Here is a 21,597-nt window from a genome sequence, read left to right on the forward strand (position 1 = left end):
CTAAGTGGTAAAATACTGTAGGTAATACTTTATATGTATAGTAAACAAGATAATGATTAGTGTGTTGATGTTTGTTTTGTAGGAGAAACCTGCCCTATTAAAAAATCTTCTGCATAGGTAGATCAAACACTCTTTTTAGAAATGATTGTAGCAGCTGTTAGTACAGAGTTTCCATGGTGCTAAAGGACTTTCCTTGATGTAAAAAATCTGCAGCTGGACTTCAACTTCAGATTTACAGCCATTTTGATTTTTTTATTACTATTTTACAGGATTTCTTACAACTCCAAGGTTTAGTGTTCCCTGAACACTTCGTAGACCAATCTTCAAATTATTTATAATTGGGTGGCTTATATGTGCTAGACTTAGGAATTTTATTCTAATCTTGCAGATAATGTTCTTAGTGGCTGTCATTGAGGAAAGTCTTGTCCTGCTTAGTTCTCCTTTAGTAGACTGTCATAGAGGAATCATTTATTGAGAAATGTTTCACTGTGTATAAATGAATTCCTGATGGAACCTGTTGTTTTTTGTGCTGTACCTAATGTCTATGGAATATAACAGGACATGTATCAGGTAAATGCCCAGTACAGGTGTTAACCTACCTGTCTATAACATCTGTGTCAGTCTGTAAGTAGGATTATAGCTTGGTATTTGTAATGGTAAAAGCAGTTAGCAATTTAAAGATGACTTAAGTGCTTTTTATTTTATAAACCTTTTTTTTGTTTGTTTGTTTTAAATAGCAACACGTGGTGTATTTAAATTCATGGCAGTCACCATCATGCTGCTCCTTGTAGGATTTATTATAACAGTATTAGAAGCTGGCCATATAGATTGGAATGGGGAGGGGTTTTCTAAAAAGTCATCAGTCTGCAGCAAATGTGAGCCATATATGCCTAATTTTGACAATGTGAATCTAACTCTTAAAGCAACTACAAATTCAGTTGCTACTATTAATGAAATTCCCGGTGTGATGATTTTATATCCTGAGTGCCACTGGAGGCTTATAAATCTTATTACTCTTTTGTTGTAAAGGGTATATATGGGAAGGTATTTTGCTGTGACTCTGGATATTACTTCATAAAAATTTATGGAAACTGAGTTGGACCCTCTCCAACTGTTGGGACATTTCTTTCTTTAGAAAAAGAATCAAGTTTATGTGAGCCTTTCCCACAAGTGTGGAACCTATATCTCATTTTACACTGATAACCTCACAGAAGAAGAAAATTAAGGTTTCTTTTTTCTCCCCCCAGGAAGCGAAGCTAACAGATCAATTACCACTTATCATTGTATGCGATCGATTTGACTTTGTCCATGATTTGGTGCTCTATTTATATAGAAATAATCTCCAGAAGTATATAGAGATATATGTACAGAAGGTAAGTAAAACTTAGATAACTTGAAAATATAATCTTATAGATTTTACTTCTCACACTGGACATCTTCATCCTTTTGAAACCCTGTGTGCAGTAAGAGTGGTGTGCTACAGTGGCTTTCAAATTTTTTTCCCCAGCTGAATCCTTTCTTGGATTAAAATATTACATGCATTCCAAGTATGTAAAACAGAACAGAACTGCAGTAGTTGAAAAATTGAGTGGCCTACGCCCTACTTATCTTATAGTCTCTGAGGTATCCATGTCAGGCCATAGGCTCCAAATCACATTATTAAAACCATCTTAAATAAAGGTATTAGAAACTGAGCATTCTAACTCCAGAAATAGAAGGGCAGTTTTGCTATGATGGAGGTCTTTTTACCAGATAATATTTTCAGTCATTCTGTTCCTTTCACTTCTTTGGACTTATTTCTCCTTAGGAGTAACCAAGGCAGACTTCCTACTAAATGCCTTTGTCTAGTTTCAAATTTAGAACCCGTTTATTACTGAATTTTAAAACTGAGGTTGAAGAGGAAAATGCGTTTTTTTTGCATTTTGCCTTTTTTTTTTTAAGAACTCTTCAGTTTTGTTTCTTAGTAACATAATGACATTCTTTTTTTAAACCATAGGTGAATCCAAGTCGACTTCCTGTGGTTATTGGGGGATTACTTGATGTTGATTGCTCTGAAGATGTCATTAAAAACTTGATTCTTGTTGTAAGAGGTCAATTCTCTACTGATGAGCTTGTTGCTGAGGTTGAAAAAAGAAACAGGTGTAGTACTGTTTTAATCTTCACAAGTAGGATAAATTATTAGTCCCTCCTAGCATGGTATTAAATAGAAGTATAACCTGTTAGTTGCCTACAACTACTCAGTACTCATGGATCTTAATGCCCTAGAGATACCTAATTTAGAAGTGATAAGCTAGCTGTAACTTGCTCTATATGGCTGTCATATAGAATATCTGTTAATCTAGTCGTTCACCTTTTTTATTAATTAATTTTAATTGGATTTAATTTAATTTCTGTACAGTACTGTGGTCTTTGCCGTATGTCGACATGACTCACCCATGGGTGCACATGCGTCTCCCCTTCCTGACCCCCACCCCCCCCCCCCCACCCCTTCCCCACCTCATCCCTCTGGCTTGTCCCAGAGCACCAGCTTTGAGTGGCCTGGTTCATGCATTGAACTTGCCCTGGTCGTCTATTTTACATATGGTAATATACATGCTTCAATGCTGTTCTGTCAAATCATCCCACCCTTGTATTTTCCCACAGAGTCCCAAAGTCTGTTCTTTACATCTTGTGTCTCTTTTGCTGCCTTGCATATAGCATCTTTACTGTCTTTCTAAATTCCATATATATGCATTAATATACTGTTTTGGTGTTTCTCTCTGTGACTTACTTAACTCTGTATAATAGGCTCCAGTTTCATCTACCTCATTAGAACTGGCTCAAATGAATTCTTTTTTAGAGCTGAATAATATTCCATTGTGCATATGTACCACAACTTCCTCATCTGTTCGTCTGCCAGTGGGCATCTAGGTTGCTTCCATGTCCTAGCTTCGGTAAATAGTGCTGCAGTGAACATTGGAGCACATGTGTCTCAGTTCTGGTTTCCTCGGTGTGCATGCCCAGCAGTGGGATTGCTGGGTCAATCTCCACACTGTTAACCCATAGTGGCTGTACCAGTTTGCATTCCTATCAGCAGTGTAAGAGGGTTCCCTTTTCTCCACACCCTCTCCGGCATTTATTATTTGTAGGCTTTTTGATGGCGGCCATTCTGACCAGTGTGAGATGATGCCTCACTATGGTTTTGATTTGCATTTCTCTAGTAATGAGCCTTCACCTTTTTGCATGTTTATAACTACATTAAGTCAAACCACATAGCTATGTGTTTTTAATGTAAGCTATGTAAAAAGCCTCTTAGGTATGATACCTAGTAACTAATTCCTCTCTGATAAATATCAAGTATGACAAGAGAAAAGCATTCCCTGTGTAACTCTGGGTTAAACTTGTTTTTAAGTTGAACCTTGATAATGAGTTAGGAATTTCCAGTAGAACAGAACATAGTGTGAGTGCTTCTGATACTTATATCATGAAGTCTTTTTTTAGCCAGGACATTTTGTGTTCACAAAGTGCTGACGTAGTAAATGAGGTTAGTGGGAAGTAATGAGGTTAAGTAGGAAGTTCCTCTCTAGCAATGAAACCATCTCAAGATAATTTTAACCTGGCTTGGTACAAGTGTTCTTCTAATGGTAATCACAGAATTTATATCTAAATGTTTCAGAAAATGTTTTAAAAATTCTGCACTTAAGGACAATGGAGATGTAGAATATACTACTGATTTTTATGTTTTTAAAGCTTGAGACTGATTTAAAGTGATTATTGTTGTATAGTTGCTAAATCGTATCCAACTCTTTTGTGACAGCATGGACTATATATAGCCTGCCACCTCTTTCCATGGATTTCCTGTAACTCTTTAACATGTTATTTAAACCATGGTAAGAGTGTTGGTCATCTGGACCATTGGAACATAAGCTATAACTTAGCAAAACCATGGCCCTTCGTGGAGTGATTGATCTTATGACTGCTAGAATTTTAAAACTAGAGCTTCTGAAGTTACCAGATTTTGTTCCCAGTGTGTGTTTAGGGTACTGCTTCTTTTGGCTATACGTAATGTCACATGTTAATTGTGGTAAAATTAAGAGGAACCTGAGATAGTGTGGCTTGTTTTCTCATACCACATCTCTGTCCGCCTCCTAAACAACATGACTCAAAAGTCCAGCGATTTGCCCCATATAAAAAAGAATAATCTGTGAATCTGTAGTCTCTTCTCTCTATATCCTGTCTAGATAATGTAGCAGATAGGTCTGGGAGAGTATGAAAGACAGTCTTATACCTGTGTGACGTTGGACAAATCCTTTAACCATCTCTGAGTCTTAATTTCCCAGTTTCTGATAGGAATGTTGAAAATTCAAAATAGGGTGTGGGAAAGCACTTTATAGACCATAAGGTACTCACATAGCATGTCAAAAGTGTGCTATTTGTAATATAGTATGTGTATATGTGAGTTTTTTGTGTGTTTCTTTTCCTGTTTTATTTTTTTTTACTAGATTGAAACTGCTTCTGCCTTGGCTGGAGGCCAGAATTCATGAGGGCTGTGAAGAGCCTGCTACTCACAATGCATTAGCCAAAATCTACATAGACAGTAATAACAATCCAGAGAGGTTTCTTCGGGAAAATCCTTACTATGACAGTCGTGTTGTTGGAAAGTATTGTGAGAAGAGAGATCCACATCTGGCCTGTGTTGCTTACGAGCGTGGCCAGTGTGATCTGGAGCTTATCAATGTGAGTACTGCCGGCTGAATGCATATAGAGAAGATAGCATTTTTATTTTATTTTATTATTTTTTTTTTTAAATATTAATTTATGTTGTGGCTGTGTTGGGTCTGAGCTGTGGCATGTGGGATCTTCCTTGTGTCATGGGGGATCTTTCATTACGGCACGTGGATTCTCTATTTGTGGTGCAAGAGCTCAGTAGTTGTAGCACACAGGCTGAGTTGCTCTGTGGCATGTGGGATCGTAGTTCCCTGACCAGGGACTGAATCCATGTCCTTTGCATTGCAAGGCAGATTCTTAACCACTGGACTGTCAGGGAAGTCCCAAGATAGCATTTTTCAAACCTGTTATATAATGTTAGACTAGTGAATTTTGAGAGTTTCAGAGTGGTTTTAGGTGATACGGTGCATTTTTTGGTTTGGAAGATAACATGCTTTTTTTTTTTTTTTGGATACGTGCTTTTTTTAAAAAAACTTTGCTGATAATTATGAATTTAAACTGGCCAAAGTAGTTGATTAAGTTTATATTCACCCACTGACATTTACGCCTCCTGGTTTTATCACTTATGTTTTCATACACTTATATGTACACACACGTATATGTTTTTTACATATATGTGTATATGTAAAGGCACATCTAAACTTTTAACCTTATGAGAATAAATTGCATACCTCATGGCCTTATAACCCTTCAGTGTATATTTCCTAGGAATAAGGGTATTCTCTTTCATGACCACATTATGGATAGCAACCTCAGTCAATCTGACATCAGCAGAATACTGTTAAAAATCTGTTTCATTCTGGTTTTGTCAATTGACCTGAGAGTCTAATTTTCCCTTTAGCCTAGAATTACATACTGCTTGTATGTGTCATATCTTTCATGTCTCTTTTAACCTGAAACAATTTTTCAGCCTTTCTTTGTCTTTTATTGACAGGCATAATTGTAAAAATAGTCTTTTTCTCTTTTTTTTAATTGAAAGTAAAATTCACATAACATTAGCCATTTGAAAGTGAATAATTCAGTGGCAGTTAGCACATTTACAGTGTTGGGCAATCACTTTATCTCTCTTGTTCAGAGTTCTTGTTCCGAGTCTTCATCACCACTCGAGGAAATCCAGCATTCACTGAGCAGTTGCTCCACATTCCCCGCCTCCTTCCAGCCCCTGACAGCTTCCAGACTGCCTTCTGTCTCTGTGCTCTCACCTGTTCTGAATATTTCTTATTAGTGAAACATCTCTTAAAAAAAAAACAGAATGTTGTTTGCTTTGAATTTCTCTTATTATTCCTCCTGATTAGATTTAGATTGTATGTTTCCATGCAAAATGCATTACTTAAGTGATGTTTCTCTTATGCTGTAACATGCAAAAGCACCCGATGGCCTTTAGTCCTTCATTTTGGGGGTCACTTTTTATCAAGTTGTCAGCTTCTCCATTGTAGAAATAAATTTCCCCTTACAGATGTGTTTCCCCTTGCAGATATGAAGTAGTCTGTGAGGAGACAGTTAAGACCATGCGAGTATCCTACTGTGTGTGTCCCCGCTCCCAGTTTTGAATCTGTTAATTCTTACTAAGCTATTCTTAATGTGTTGGTTGCAAAATGACAGTTTTCCAACTTCATCACTTTCTCCACATTTATCAGTTAGCATGTGTATTTTCGTGCACTTACGAGTTCTGTGGGTTAATAATTCATGGTTTTGATTTTCAGATTATCCCCGTTTCGGCTGATAGAAATCCCATCAACCTACCTCTCATGCCTTTGTGTCATGATCTCATTGCTCTTGAGCACATCTTGTTTCCTGGCCCAGCAAGTTATATCATGCTCATTTTATACCCTCTCCTGCCGTGGATCATTCATTGTTTTGAAGAACTTTGATTTTCTTTAGTGGGAAGTGCCATTAGAAACCCAGATCTAGACTCTAGGGTGTATTTCCTTCTAGGGTCTTTGAGTGATGAGAGCTGGGAAAGAATGCATCTGTGAACATTCAAATTCATATACGTATGAACATATGTATGCATATACACATGGGAAAATAAACATTGAAAGAAAGCTCTGAAGATGGACTAGCCTTACCAGATGTTGAAGCACATTACAAAACCTCTATAATTAAAAATTGCATCCTGGTGCATGAATACACAGGCCAATAGAGTAAGATATAAAGTCCAAATATAGATCCAACATCAGGGTGCTTTTTAAAAGCCTTCAAAAATTAATAACTGTGTTTTTTCTGTTAATTGAATTTTAATAAGAAAAATATGGTTGTGACTTCCTAAAGATTACATGTAGATGTAGTGGATTTTTTTTTTTTTTTTTTGGTATAAAACACTAAATAGGGTATAATGATAGGATATAACCTTTTAAAGTTAAAGTCAGTCTATAGAAAGCTTTTATTTTTTACCTTGAAATTAATCTTTAATTTCTCATTTAGGTCTGCAATGAGAATTCCCTCTTCAAAAGTCTTTCTCGCTATCTGGTACGGCGGAAGGACCCAGAATTGTGGGGTAGTGTGCTGCTGGAAAGCAATCCTTACAGGAGACCCCTCATTGATCAGGTAAAATTTGCAAATGCATTCAAGGCTCATCTTTTTAAGTATAAATAAAACCTTTTCCCTCATCATATACCAAATATACTCAAATGGATCATATTTAACTGTGAGAGATGGCAGTAAAAAATAGAAGAAAATAAAGATTACACTAAAATGTATGTACGAAAATGTTAACGAAAATGAAGTGTATCTTCTCCAAGAAAATACTTCCCCGAGGAGAGAATTTAATTACATAAGACTCCCTCAATTCATCATAGCTAAAAGGATAACAGTAAATTAGACATTTAATAAAATTAGTAAGAATTACTGTTACAAATATCTGAGAAGTAACTAAATTGATTGGAAACATTCAAAAGAATGGTAAATTAGCAAAGGATAAAGACGAGTGAATGATCTAGTAGATAAATGTTAAGTAAGTCTCAATAGTAAGCAAAGAAGATTCGAGTCTATAACTATATAAAAATTGAAAACATTTTTTAAAACCTTAAAAATTGAAGGTTGTTAATATTTCTTAAATTATTAATGGAAGTATAAATATGGAAGAGAGTAAATTGAAGAATATTAATTTTTCATTCCTCTCCTAGGAAGAATTTCTAAGGAAAAATACCAAATTGATACAAAGCTTCTTAGAGCCAGTACTCACTGATGCATCTGGGAGCCATGCAAATAGCCATAAATAGAGGAATTACTGAGTATATAATGCCACATGTATATGGTTGAACTTTATGTGGCCATTAAAGTGATAATGAGGAGTGGTTATTAGGGATAATTTTTAGTCAGGGAAAAGATAGAAATTACACAAGTAGGATGATTCTCCCCCCTGCCCCACCCTCAACAAAAAAATTGGAAGTACATGTTACGGATATATGTGGACTTACGTAGAAGGATCTTTGGGTGGTAAATTAAAGGTATTTTATCTCATTCCTTCTTCTCGACCTATTTCATTTTCTACTGAGAGGCCAGCTTGTTATTAGATAATATCACCAAAACCGCCTGGACTCTCGGTGCTTATTCTTTGTATATCCTCTGCAGGTTGTACAGACAGCCTTGTCTGAAACTCAGGACCCTGAGGAAGTGTCAGTAACTGTCAAGGCCTTTATGACAGCAGACCTTCCTAATGAACTCATTGAACTGCTGGAGAAAATTGTCCTTGATAACTCTGTATTCAGTGAACACAGGTATGCTATGAGAGGGGTTTCCTGGCTCTTTATAGTCAGTCTTTAATTATGGCCTGTCAGTTTGGGAAAGGAACAAAGAGACAAATGTTAGAGAATGTTGCCTTAATTCTCACTCTTCTAATACCCTCTTGTGACCCTCCCTCCTAAGACGAAATACTTAATAGCTACAGTATTTATTCGTTAAGACTAATGAGCTTTTCAAATACTACATTCAAATCTTTCTTTCTTAAAGAAACCTGCAAAACCTCCTCATCCTCACTGCAATCAAGGCTGACCGTACCCGTGTTATGGAGTACATTAACCGCTTGGATAATTATGATGCCCCAGATATTGCCAACATCGCCATCAGCAATGAGCTCTTTGAAGAAGCATTTGCCATTTTCCGGAAATTTGATGTCAATACCTCAGCAGTACAGGTAAACCTTCACATTACCCGAGCTGATTTCCTAAGTGTAATGCCTTCTCTTGGTTCAGTATATGCATTGTCCTCTGAGAAAGGGCATAATTTATTGCTGTGATAATAGAAGAGCAATAAAATCCTAACCATTTAAATGTAATTGCTATGTGGTAAGATTCATTGTTCTATAACTGATGAAGAATTGGTTGCCTAGGTCTTAATCGAACATATTGGAAACTTGGATCGGGCCTATGAGTTTGCTGAACGCTGCAATGAACCGGCAGTCTGGAGTCAGCTTGCAAAAGCCCAGTTGCAGAAAGGAATGGTGAAAGAAGCCATTGATTCTTATATCAAAGCAGATGATCCTTCATCGTACATGGAAGTTGTTCAGGCCGCCAATACTAGTGGTATGACTTCTCACCTTTATGTGTTTGCCAGAAAATGTGCCTAAGCTGAACATTAAGTTTTACATCGTCTTCCATTGTGTTGGAGCTAGAGACTGTCTGGTGTTGTGCCCTCCTCCTTAGTGCAGATAAAGAGAGGCTGTGTTCTGTGAACTTAAAAGCTCTATGGGGAAGTTTAATTTTCTGTTTTGAAGTCTCATTAAATTCTGATCTAGTTCTAATCTGATAACTTTAAGGAGAAGAGGGATTCAGCTTTTCATTTGGTCAGTAATAATACAGAGGCATTAATAGAAGTTTCACTATTTTGATACCTTTCACAGTTTACATTTGTTATTCTCTCTACTGTTTCTTTGAAAAGGAAATTAATAGCAGTTCTCATTTACTTCAACGAGAAGATTGATGTTGGTATGTTAGTGTTTGGATTTATTCATTTGTTTTTCTGTACCTAGGAAACTGGGAAGAGCTAGTGAAGTACTTGCAGATGGCCCGCAAGAAGGCTCGTGAGTCCTATGTGGAGACAGAATTGATCTTTGCACTGGCTAAAACAAACCGCCTGGCAGAGTTGGAAGAGTTCATCAATGGGCCAAATAATGCTCATATCCAGCAAGTGAGTTTCTCATTCAGATTTTTTTCTTTTTAAGGAGTGTAAAAATAGTTGGGCAACTTTACTAGCATATTAGGATCAACATATGACAACTGAAAGTTTCCAAGGAAAAATCTTACTGGGAAGATGTTTCTTCATATTAAGTCCTAACTTTGGAAAGAAGACTGAGTTTTGGCTTACTGAAAATGGTTTGTGTTTTTTTCAGGTTGGTGACCGTTGTTACGATGAAAAAATGTATGATGCTGCTAAGTTGTTGTACAATAATGTTTCCAATTTTGGACGCTTGGCATCTACTCTGGTTCACCTGGGTGAATATCAGGCAGCTGTTGATGGAGCTAGGAAAGCCAACAGTACTCGAACATGGAAAGAGGTAATCTAAATGACAGTTTGATTGATGAATTAAGATGCTATTTAGGAATATTCTTTAAACTGATTAATTGAATTAACCAGCAATGTTACACTTGAGTTCACATAATTGAAATTTTTTAAATTGTAGGTCTGCTTTGCCTGTGTAGATGGGAAGGAGTTCCGTCTCGCTCAGATGTGTGGGCTTCACATTGTAGTACATGCAGACGAGTTGGAGGAACTTATCAACTACTATCAGGTAGTGCACTGAAGTCTTTTGTGTTAACTTTTATGTTAACTGAGATCTTTTGCCACTGATATTCTCATCTTTAATTGCATTTTTCTCTTATTTAGGATCGTGGGTATTTTGAAGAGCTGATAACCATGTTGGAAGCAGCACTGGGACTTGAGCGAGCTCACATGGGGATGTTCACCGAATTAGCTATTCTGTATTCTAAGTTTAAGCCACAGAAAATGAGGGAGCACCTGGAGCTGTTCTGGTCCAGAGTGAATATTCCTAAGGTAACTAACCTTTCATTGTAAGGCAACTCCATAGCTAAAACTAATACTTCAGTTTTCATTAAAAAATTTATTTTTTGCTATTAACTAGAATTAGAGACCCATATCTAAAGCAATTAAATCTTCCTTGTGCAGGTGCTAAGAGCTGCAGAACAAGCCCATCTTTGGGCAGAATTGGTGTTTTTGTATGACAAATATGAAGAATATGATAATGCCATAATTACCATGATGAATCATCCGACTGATGCATGGAAAGAAGGGCAGTTCAAAGACATCATTACCAAGGTGTGTTACCTTCTTTAGAAGATAGTCTTTAGAAGGAGGAAGCTCATGAGGAAATAACTCTACCTTATGTATGGATTTTTGCTGTCTTAGGTTGCCAATGTGGAGCTATACTACAGAGCAATACAATTCTACTTAGAATTCAAGCCACTGTTGTTAAATGATTTGCTGATGGTGCTGTCTCCACGGTTGGATCATACTCGTGCAGTCAATTATTTCAGCAAGGTAATAATTTTTAAAACCTCAAAAATTCATAGCAAGAAACTAAGACATTCTTGGATAACTTTGTCCATTAGCAATGTACTACATTTGTAACACACCCTTATTTTAAAGGTTAAACAGCTACCACTGGTGAAACCCTATTTGCGTTCAGTTCAGAACCACAACAACAAATCTGTGAATGAATCACTGAACAACCTCTTTATTACAGAAGAAGATTATCAGGTAAAACATGTTGGTTCTTGCACGTATTCTCAAAATTTACAATTCTCATAATTGTAAAGTTGGTATATTTTGCAGTTAAAAAAGTCTATCATCCCTTAGTACTGTAAGCAGTAGGTACTTGTATGCCTTGGATCTAAATTTTGTGAGGTTTTCAGGATTGATAAATCTGATGTCTCCTAATTAAATGCCAAGTTTGCAGAGTCCAAGTTAATGCTTTAGAAAAATACTATGGTTACTTCATCTGTAAACATCTATATTGTAGATTGAGTTGAAAAAGTCTTTGATCTCTTAAACTAGTTCATAAACCTTATATGGTATTAACTCTTTCATTCACTTGTTTTTCTTGCCCAATAGCTTATCAGTACCTGTCTTTTAGTAAACTTCGCTTTGTGAAGAATTTTGCAAAAACGTAGAAGTTAAGGTTAAGCTAAATTGCCTTTTCTTTCTTTTCCTGTCAACATGGTTTTCTTTCAGGTGCAGATCCCATGGTGATCTCTATGACTGAATACCATGTTGAATTGTATCAGGAGTTTCCCTAGGGCATAAAATCTTGCCCTCCGAATTAGAAATCTTACCAGTTTCATAACCATTCAAGTTAGTCCTTGACACTGAAAACCTTGGAGAAAATTGTTCCCTTAGAAATTTTGTAGTGCCTTCAAGGACCTTATTGTTAAACAATTAGATTGAGGAATGTTGATACTTGCTCATAGTACAACTTTATGGTTTGATTCTTGAATCTAGGCTGTCTTAATTACAATAATGGCTGATTGATCAAGTTGTATTAAACATATTTATCATGCAAGATACTGATCACATTACATGCAGTCAGTCATATACAGTAATGGCTCATTGATCAAGAATGATGGAACATAAAATTTAAACTAAAATGAAATATTGGTTTGGCATTTCAATGGCTTTGTTTTATTTTTTAAGGCTCTGAGAACATCGATAGATGCTTATGACAACTTTGACAATATCTCACTTGCTCAGCGTTTGGAAAAGCATGAACTCATTGAGTTCAGAAGAATTGCTGCTTACCTCTTCAAAGGCAATAATCGCTGGAAACAGAGTGTAGAGCTGTGCAAGAAAGATAGCCTGTACAAGGTGAAGAAAGATAGTGGGGTGGGGCCATTAAGCCAAGTACTAGATGATCTGTGTGAGTCCTAAGATGGCATATTAGAAGTGATTATGGTCTATAAAGGTATTAGTTTTTGCAAATACTATTTGCAAATTGCCTTTAAGCTCCCAGTTGAGATGATAATTACGTCAGTTTCTTAATGTTAGAGGCTGTTGTATGCTTATGTCAGACCTCTCTGTTAAAAAAAGAATGCTTTCCTCTGTCTTTTCCTTTTCTTTCAGGGAATCCTTAATTTAAATGATATAACTGAGAGGTTTTTTTCCCCTGTTGTGTTATTTAGTTTACCAGTTCATCATATTTGAATTTAATGTTTGACTTTCTTCCTTTCCTTTAAATAGGATGCAATGCAGTATGCCTCTGAATCTAAAGATACTGAATTGGCTGAAGAGCTCCTACAGTGGTTTTTGCAGGAAGAAAAAAGAGAGTGCTTTGGAGCGTGTCTCTTTACTTGTTATGATCTTTTAAGGCCAGATGTTGTCCTGGAAACTGCGTGGAGGCACAATATCATGGATTTTGCCATGCCCTATTTCATCCAAGTAATGAAGGAATATTTGACAAAGGTAATGGCACCTCTGAGAACTAATTATCTTGAGGATATGTAAAATTCCATGTATAGACTTTTTGTTTTCAAATGTTTTCTCTAGTAGAATTAATTTAATTGATCATAAAATATTCCTATTCTCCAGTAATTTTTAATACCTGATAAGTGACATTGAATGGAAAGGTAACTCAGACATATCTTGGCAAAATGTTTACACTCAGAATACCACAGAATGTATTTCTGAAGGGCAGATAGTATTATGTCCATGTTGTATGGGTTTTTGTTTTTTTAACGTTTGATAGAAACATTTTTTGTCAAAATAATGTCTTCCTCAAATCAATTCTTGTAACTCAGATGACCATTACTTAGTAGTATAGATTCCCTTCTCTTTGGTTGGTTCTTGACTTTAATATGTATGCCTGTTTCCCATGGGAAAGCTGCATCTGTATTCTTAATGTCCTGTTAATCTTCTCAATATTTTGATAGTTTAACCCCTTATTAAAAAATATTATAGGAGGTTAACAATTAATGACACATTTCCTAAAAGTGCATTAAACAAGCTGGGGGTATAATCATCTTATAAAATTAACTTATTCTTCTTAGTATCTGTTTTTGATGTTAGGATGTTTTTACCCTGTCCTGCTGTGGAACATTTTAAAATGGTCCTAAAGGATCCATTTTGTCAAAGCAGAACATGCTTATTAAAGTCAGTTTTGCATCTGATCTTTTCAGCATGTCTGAGTTAAGGCGGGTGTCGGGGTGGGAGGTGCACTACCAACAAGCCCCAGAATAACTGAGTGTTTCCTTGGGCTACCATCTAATTAGGTATCGTGTTAAGTTACAGCTTTTTTGAGAATTAACATTTTTCTTTGTAGAAACTGCTTAAATCCAGTGTAACAGGAGAAAGAAACTTGCCTTATTATCTTAGCCACAGATGAGAATAGCTTCTTTTATGCATAATGCCAACTTGTGAGGCCTGGCTCTAAGCTGCTGTTAACCGAAGTGCTGTAAATTTTACTAGCGATTAAGCTGCTTTCTTTCACACTTGACTTTAGCATAAATTCTTCTGCAATAAGCTCTGAAGTTAAAAAAAAAATTGAGTTTTGCTTCCAGTATGCCCTTTATTTTCACTTCTCTCATACCTTTTTTTAGTGGTTAGATGTTTCTCCCCTAAACCTTTGTTGCTGATTCTACCTTTTTATGCTCAATATGGAATTTGATTTTTTTTCTAAGCTGCACCTTCTGAATTCCTTTGCAGGTTGATGCAATAAAGGAAAAGGTGAAAGTTGATTCTTTTCCATCTTTAAGTCTGGAGGACTAAGTCTAAGGAATTTGCATGATTTTTTTTCCTTCCTTTTCTACACTGCTGCTTCTGCTTTTTCCCCCAATAAATTTTCACTAAAGCCTCTGCAAGTCCCTTAAAATATAACTATTATAGAGCTCTAGGACATTAGTAGATGTTTGCTACTAATCGGCTAATAGGCTTTAGGAAGGGCAGGAGGCTTATCAGTAGTTGGTTCACAGTCTCTCTTAAATATATTATTAAAAACTGAGCATGTTGAGTTTCCATATTAATTCCAAAGTTTCAGGAAATTTCTCTTCCCTGTCAGGGTATCTGGACCATAATAGGATTTTTCTCAATACTCTAAGTAAATTTAAACAGCCTCTGGTATTATTTTGTGAGTGTGCCTGACAGTTGTTGAATTTAAATATGTATATACATGCCCTAAAAGGCTTTTTGGGGGGTGTGGTTTTTTTTTTTTTTTGGGGGGGGGGGTATTTGAAGGACTGTGATCCAGTTTCTGATCTCTTGATTCTTACTAATTTTTTGCTGAAAGTAGATACAAGAGATACTAGCTGCTTCCGAAGAGACTTTCCTCATGTTTCTCCAGGTGTCCAGTTCTTATGGTGCTAGTTCATTTTCAAGAGGAATCAAAACTTTTTAAATCATCAGATTAGCTTGCTATAATTGTTGCTAAGCAACATGGGTTATTTCTGTAAAATATGAAACCGGTTTAACTTCTGCTTTCTATAATAAGGTACATCTCTGAAGCTCCAAATTCGCTGTTACTCATCCCTTTGGCTTGTCCAAAGTCAAATTTAGGCACCTTTTGGTTGCTGCTTCCTTCATTGGCTTGTCTCTGTCCCAGTATAAATGAAACAAACTTATAAACTTATGTCTGGTATCAAATTGTGGTGAGAAAAGGGTGGGAAGGTAAAGGACAGTTAAAGCAATTTAAAATAATTTGGAGGGGGGACAGTACTTTGGAATTATGTTGAACCAAACTGGAGTCACCATTGGAACTTAGGGCAAACCTGAGTAAAATGCATTGTGTGTGAGGCCCTTCAGCAGCTAGTAAGCAAGGCAGTTAGAAAGCGTGTGTGTGAAAAATAGGTAATTGAACTGCAGTGTTATGCGTTGTTTTAAATCAAGCATGTACAACAGTCATTGCAATTACATCATACTACTTTTGAAACTCTGAAAGCATTGCTGTGGGCTGTGTGTGTTTCTTGAGAGCCTGTATAGCAACAGTCATCTTCAGATCTCACTTCTTGCTTCAGTACTTTTGCCTTTTTTTCATGCACACATACACCAAAATAACTGACTGCATGTTAAACTTTTCCTCTGCAGCATATTGCAGTCTTTGTGGAAAAGCCTTTTACATTATCGTGAATTTTCAATAGTACAAATGGAACTGAACTCAGTGACATGTTTACCTGTAATTTTTCTTTTTTAATCTAAGGATCAGAAACTTTTGTTACAGCTCTTAACAAAAGCTTGTGTTCATAAAAGCCTTCTTTGCTTTTCTGTTTGGAGGAGTCCAAATTGGGTCATTGGAAACAATAATTGGATATTGCTGTGCCAGAGGCTGTCCCATTAAATAGAAAAATCAATTTTTGCTTAGCTCCATGCTCCTCCTTCACAGTTGTTCCTTTTTGTTTTGTCTGTATGCCCAACCTGCCTATGTCTGTGCCTGGGCATTATGACATTGCTAGCTCTTCTGAATCTTTAACATACTTCTGTCTTCAACATCCGACTCATACATTAACTTTTAAACATATGTTCACTTTAGAATCTTTTCCTTGAAAGTCTGGCAATGTATTATGCAGTGGGTTTTTTTTGTTGTTTGATTTTTCTTCTTAGAAGTTATTAATGTACACTCATCCATGTACTTTTTAAAAATAACTTCTTTAGCTCACTCTTGGATACTTAGCAAAACCCCATCTGACTGTCCTTGGTGTCACAGATTGTATTTTAAATTAGCTGTAGTGATTTTTGTTTTTAAGTTTGGGTGCCAAACAGTGTTTCTTGTGGTACTTACATTCCATAGTAGTCTTTAATTTGAAAGTGGGGGTAATTTTAACACGTGAGCCCTTAGGTTATAAAATTTTAAAAACGAAATACAGAAGCAAACTAATAACCCATCTTCCTAGGTAGAAAAACCACATTTTATCTGAAGGTGTCTAGAGTCTGACTCATATTACTTTTCTCACATTTTGCTCTCTGACAAATTAGGGTGGATTAGACCCACATTGAAGATACTCACTATAAAACAATTAAAATACATGTAAAATACTGTCCTAACCTTAATGGCCTGTGTAGGATTGAAACACTGTTTTTTAAATAGTTGCAAATAGAAACTAGGTGCTGCTTTAACCTTTCCCGGACCAAGTCTTTAAAGCCTTTTCACTGAAGTCCTGCGTGTCTCTTGTGAGTGATTTTTCACTATTTGCCTTTTTGAAGGACATGCAGTGAACACTCATAAAAAAGTTCTATCCTGCACTCTTGCCTCCCCATCTCAGCACCCTTAGGACTTTGAAACCCTCTAGTAATAGATAACATTGAAATCTGAAATTTAGTTTACATCAAGTGTAATGATATACCAACAACAAGACTATATAGTCTAAAAGACAGATAAAGCACAGTTTAATAGTCAAATGGAAGTGGTATGGTGGAGATTTCCTAGTCTGTGTCCTGCTGCCATCCTCCCTAATCCTTCACAGAATTCCAGATTCAAACTGTGCTAATCCTAGAAGGAGCTTTGTAGATTTTCTTATTCAGCTGACTAACTATATAGACAAGGAAATTTGAGGGTCAGTGCAGTGGTTTGCCAGGGTCACGCAACTAGTTAGGGAAGGATCTGTGTATTCCAGCTCTTTTCTTTCACTAATATGTTTGGACTCCTCTAGAGTATTATTTCTGTCTGATACTATCCACTTTTATTTAGAATAGCTAGTATATAACAGTCATTTACTTCTTGGGCTTAATTAAAAGCTAAACATTTCTTTCTCAAAGAAGTTGGGGGAAAATCAGGCATTCTTGGTTACTTAGAAAACAGAGCATTAACACATGCAGCCTGTCTTTATATAAAAAAGATTAAATATGGAGCCACTTGAATCTTAAACTTCAGCCCACACATAATCAGTATTGACAGAAGCTCTGCACAGTTGGCAAAAAAGATAGTTGGTTCTGCAAATGTACTTATCCAGTCACAAGACTTGTTTCACTTTTTTGAATACCATTTCCTTTGGGGAAGGAAGTCTTGCCCAGTCATGAGTTCATCGTTATCTTTAATAGGGCTAAAACTTCATCAGAGAAAGTGGTTCCTTCTGGTTATCTCCCTCCCTCAGGCTGGCTGCATCCTAGCATGCCCAGTTGTAGCCTGGCGTGAGCTTTTATGGCATTTATAAATCCCTCCTTCCTGAGGGTTTATAATGACAGTGCTAAAAATCACCTTGACTGAAGTATGAACATTGCCATTGAATTTGAAGGGGCCTGAGAATGTTCTTTCTACTCTAGTCTGTTTTATTTTGACAAAATTTAACATACTAAGGCTTTTCCACTTTCTGCCATAAACCTAGGTTTATAATACTTTTGAGGTTCTAATTACCATTACGTGTTTTTCTCTAGGTGGATAAATTAGATGCTTCAGAATCACTGAGAAAAGAGGAAGAACAAGCTACGGAGACACAACCTATTGTTTATGGTAATCTCTTTCTCTGCTTAACCTCAGAAGTACTGTAGACAAACGGTTCATTCTAAAGTGCCAAAGGCTAAGTAAGTTAAGGAATAAGTCTCTACTGTCATTTTTTTCTGAAAACAACCTTAGAGCAGGCATTGACCTTATTCACTAAGATAATTTTAAATGCAAAGATAATCTCAAAAAACAGTTACTTGAGATCAGAACCTGATTTATCTATTGCCTGATCACTGATTGCCTATTCATGAGTTACTGACAAAGAATTATTGGTGAACTCAAATTTCAAAAAGATGCCATAGTCATCTTAAGTATGCTTTACAGAAGGAGTACATCTCTTTAAATTCTGACTGAAACTGATAACTGAATAGTTCCCATTTGAAGATTTTCCAGAGAGGATCTTCAGACTCTGAATATTTAAGGCAATTTAATGTTTTCTTACATGTGCCTTTCTGAAATCCTTCCCCTTTCTGTTTCTCTTGGTGAGCAGAGTGATTTGAGTAGTGAATTTGAAGGGTGTAGGTTATAGCACTTTAACCAGGTGGTGTTGGGAGGAAGGTATACAATTACAACTACTGTATCTCAACCTGCTAAAGGAGATGACAGTAAACAAATCTCTTGTGGCATTATCTCCAGTTTTTACTTCACATGAAAAGGACTTTGGGAATTTAGAGGACAGGGTCGTTTTGATAAAGTTGGAGAACATAAAGTAGATTCTTAGAGATGGGAACAAGATGTTTGACACATTTGTGATAAGAAACAGGGTGGGGGGAATAATTGTGGGAAGCTACTGAATTTGGCTTACCTTCAGGGTGTTTAAATGGATAGTCCTGCAGTTGAAAATGGAGTTGAGCTAAAGACAGTTGTTGACAGTGCCGCCTTCTCAGCACTCCACCCCCTGTACCACCCCCACGTACCCACACACACCCCGGTCCTGGCCCGCTGGCTGTGGAGAAGCATGATGTGAGAACGGCTCTGGCACTTTGTCAGGCAGCTCCCTCCTACCCCCCATTGCCTTGAAGTTCTCTGCTCTTTATTAGAGATTTGCACGCTCTTGCGGTTTTTCCTTATTGTTCTTGTCTTCTCATTATTCCATTGTGATACAAAGAAACTGAGAAGCTTAATGAAAAAATAACATGCTTATGTTGTTTAGGAAGAAAAAGTGGGGTTGAAATTTCAAGGGAGATGTCAGTATCTAAAGTTAGAAGTGCTTTTTTTTAACAAACTGCTGGTTCTTGAAGAGTTTATTCACTGAAGGCAGTTTGGGTTTTTATTCACCAAAGGAGAGACATTAGGTCACTTGTGGGAGAAATACTACTCTGGATTTACATTAGAGAGGGAGATTAAGAGTACTTCTTTTGCAGGAGGTGGGGAGAGGTGTTAGGTATGTTCTTCTATTTAGCCAGTTTCTCCACAGATTGGTTCCTCTGTACAGTAACTGTTTAAACTTCATGAGAGTGTTAGCTTAGTATTTGAAAGAGGTTGTATCCTCTAATGTATTTCACACCTAGTGCATATTTGAATATGCTTTAACTTTTTCTTTTTTTGGTACTGGATACTTGGTCTTGTTACCACTTAGACACGTCTAAACTAAGAATTTAAATCTTAACTTTAAGAAGTTCAGTTGTGTTAAATGTGTAGCTTAAAAAGTTGTTTTCCTGTGCTAATTATATTGTCACCAGATAAAATGTGCAAACACCATGTGGTAGTGATAGGCTTATTGCTGAATGTCTTGCCCTAAGCATGTCGAGCATGCATGTGCATATTGCTTTACATGACATATGAAGTAACATAATTACTTTTATAGCTCTGGCCCTTGGCCCTGCATGGTTTTTGTTGGCTTTTTAGGCAGGACCCTTCCTAGGGTGACTGCCATGCTAAAATTGAGACAGTCAGTCAGAGTGCCTCCCCCCGAAATTCATTCTGAGTTGTGGTTATGCTGCTCGAGTCGGGAGTCGGGTGTGATCGTCCTGCAGTGCTAACAGTCTCTCCGCCTCCTCGCCCCCGCCCCGCTCCCCTCTCTTCTCTTCTGTAGGCCAGCCCCAGTTGATGCTGACAGCAGGACCCAGCGTTGCAGTCCCTCCCCAGGCGCCGTTTGGTTATGGGTACACTGCACCAGCCTATGGGCAGCCACAGCCTGGCTTTGGGTACAGCATGTGAGGCGGAACGCTGATCCTGTGGTCGCCTATTTTCGTACCGAAACATCGTCTCTACCCGCTCTCAGTTTATAACAGGGGAAAACAGGCACATGTTCTTGTAACCTTTATTTCATGAAGGACTACTTTTTGTTTCTAACTATAAACTCGGATCACCTATGTTAAAAGCTTATTTCACATTCCATATCATTTTAGAATTTATTTTCAAAGGGGAATAGTTTCAATGTTTTATTCACTTGGGCTTTTCTTCTTCCCCCCTCCTTCTTTGAAGAACTGCTTAATACTCAATCTATTGTGAAGAACCTGATTTGCACTCTGTAGTGTTTAAAGAAAAAAAATAACTCTAATATTGAATCTCTTAAATTTAGTGTATGTAAACAGCTTACAGTATGTATTGTCTAAATGCATTTAAATCTTTTATTCCAAGAAAAGCTAAAGCAAAAATACTGGTATATGACCATGCAAGACTGTCAATGCCAACAAAGACAACACTAACGAGCATATCCTCCATGGGATCGCAGTGCTCTCCAAATTGTTTGAAAAATGCATTACAGACAACTTGCCTGACTTCTAAATGAGCATAAAAGGCCCTCTAACCTATGCAGGTTTCCTCATGACGCATATAGAAGACGCGCGTGTGTTTCTGCTCACTTCACATGTAACAGGTGCCCTTACGTTGTGCTTGTATCCTGTGCTTTTCTGTGGGACCATTCCATTCAGGAACGGAGCACCATGATTCCAGTCTGTGTGTATTTACTAACCCTTCCCTGAGGTTTGTGTATGTTGGATATTGTGGTGTTTTAGATCACTGAGTGTACAGAAGAAAGAATTCAAACAAAATATTGCTGTTCTTCAGTTTTGTTTGTGGAATTTGAAATTACTCAAATTTAAAATAAATTACTGGACTGTGGAAATAACATGGAGAATGGCAGTTTTACTTAAATCTCTCTTAAACACAAGAACCATTTCATACTGGATACTAAGGTAGTGTAGAGAGAAGAGGGGTTGGGACATGTGAAAACACTGCATCACACTGTGCATTCCAGTAGTTCGTGAGGTCCATGCAGAGGTCAGAAAAACCCATCAGTGCTGACGTGGGCTACCTCCATCATTTTAACCAGGCAGCACTTCAGCTGTTTAAGCATTTCGTTCAGATGAAGAGATCATGGATGGTAAATTATATTAACTTGAAATAAGAATGTATAAGCACATAGTCAACATGCTGTTCTTCACCATGAATTGTAAAGGTCTTCAAATTATGAATATTTTAAGTTGATTTTTTTTAAACCAGTGTTTGAATTCAAGTTTTTTTGTGTATGACTTGAGAATGTTACCCTAAATTCATTTCACAGTTAATTCTCA

At 36.9% G+C, this 21,597-nt stretch overlaps 1 protein-coding gene across 4 annotated transcripts in view; it reads left to right on the forward strand.

Annotated features, from left to right (window-relative positions):
• Positions 1 to 21,597, forward strand: part of CLTC (clathrin heavy chain) — a 66,409-nt gene that overhangs the window by 40,853 nt on the left and 3,959 nt on the right. The window contains exons 15-33 of one of the 4 annotated variants that reach the window (XM_043902840.1): positions 1,248 to 1,373; positions 1,997 to 2,139; positions 4,482 to 4,716; positions 7,132 to 7,254; positions 8,281 to 8,426; positions 8,659 to 8,842; positions 9,038 to 9,230; positions 9,677 to 9,834; positions 10,037 to 10,201; positions 10,328 to 10,435; positions 10,531 to 10,698; positions 10,831 to 10,980; positions 11,071 to 11,202; positions 11,311 to 11,421; positions 12,355 to 12,525; positions 12,898 to 13,119; positions 14,359 to 14,379; positions 18,013 to 18,088; positions 20,115 to 21,152. In XM_043902840.1, the coding sequence (XP_043758775.1) occupies positions 1,248 to 1,373; positions 1,997 to 2,139; positions 4,482 to 4,716; positions 7,132 to 7,254; positions 8,281 to 8,426; positions 8,659 to 8,842; positions 9,038 to 9,230; positions 9,677 to 9,834; positions 10,037 to 10,201; positions 10,328 to 10,435; positions 10,531 to 10,698; positions 10,831 to 10,980; positions 11,071 to 11,202; positions 11,311 to 11,421; positions 12,355 to 12,525; positions 12,898 to 13,119; positions 14,359 to 14,379; positions 18,013 to 18,088; positions 20,115 to 20,239 (2,757 nt within the window). In that variant the 3' untranslated portion in view covers positions 20,240 to 21,152. Of the gene's footprint in view, positions 1 to 1,247; positions 1,374 to 1,996; positions 2,140 to 4,481; positions 4,717 to 7,131; positions 7,255 to 8,280; positions 8,427 to 8,658; positions 8,843 to 9,037; positions 9,231 to 9,676; positions 9,835 to 10,036; positions 10,202 to 10,327; positions 10,436 to 10,530; positions 10,699 to 10,830; positions 10,981 to 11,070; positions 11,203 to 11,310; positions 11,422 to 12,354; positions 12,526 to 12,897; positions 13,120 to 14,358; positions 14,380 to 18,012; positions 18,089 to 20,114; positions 21,153 to 21,597 lie in introns of those variants that run through there. The other 3 variants (XM_043902842.1, XM_043902841.1, XM_043902843.1) reach the window with 3 other exon arrangements.

The sequence above is a fragment of the Cervus elaphus genome, chromosome 5, assembly GCF_910594005.1.
Source record: "Cervus elaphus chromosome 5, mCerEla1.1, whole genome shotgun sequence".
Lineage (NCBI taxonomy): Eukaryota > Metazoa > Chordata > Mammalia > Artiodactyla > Cervidae > Cervus > Cervus elaphus.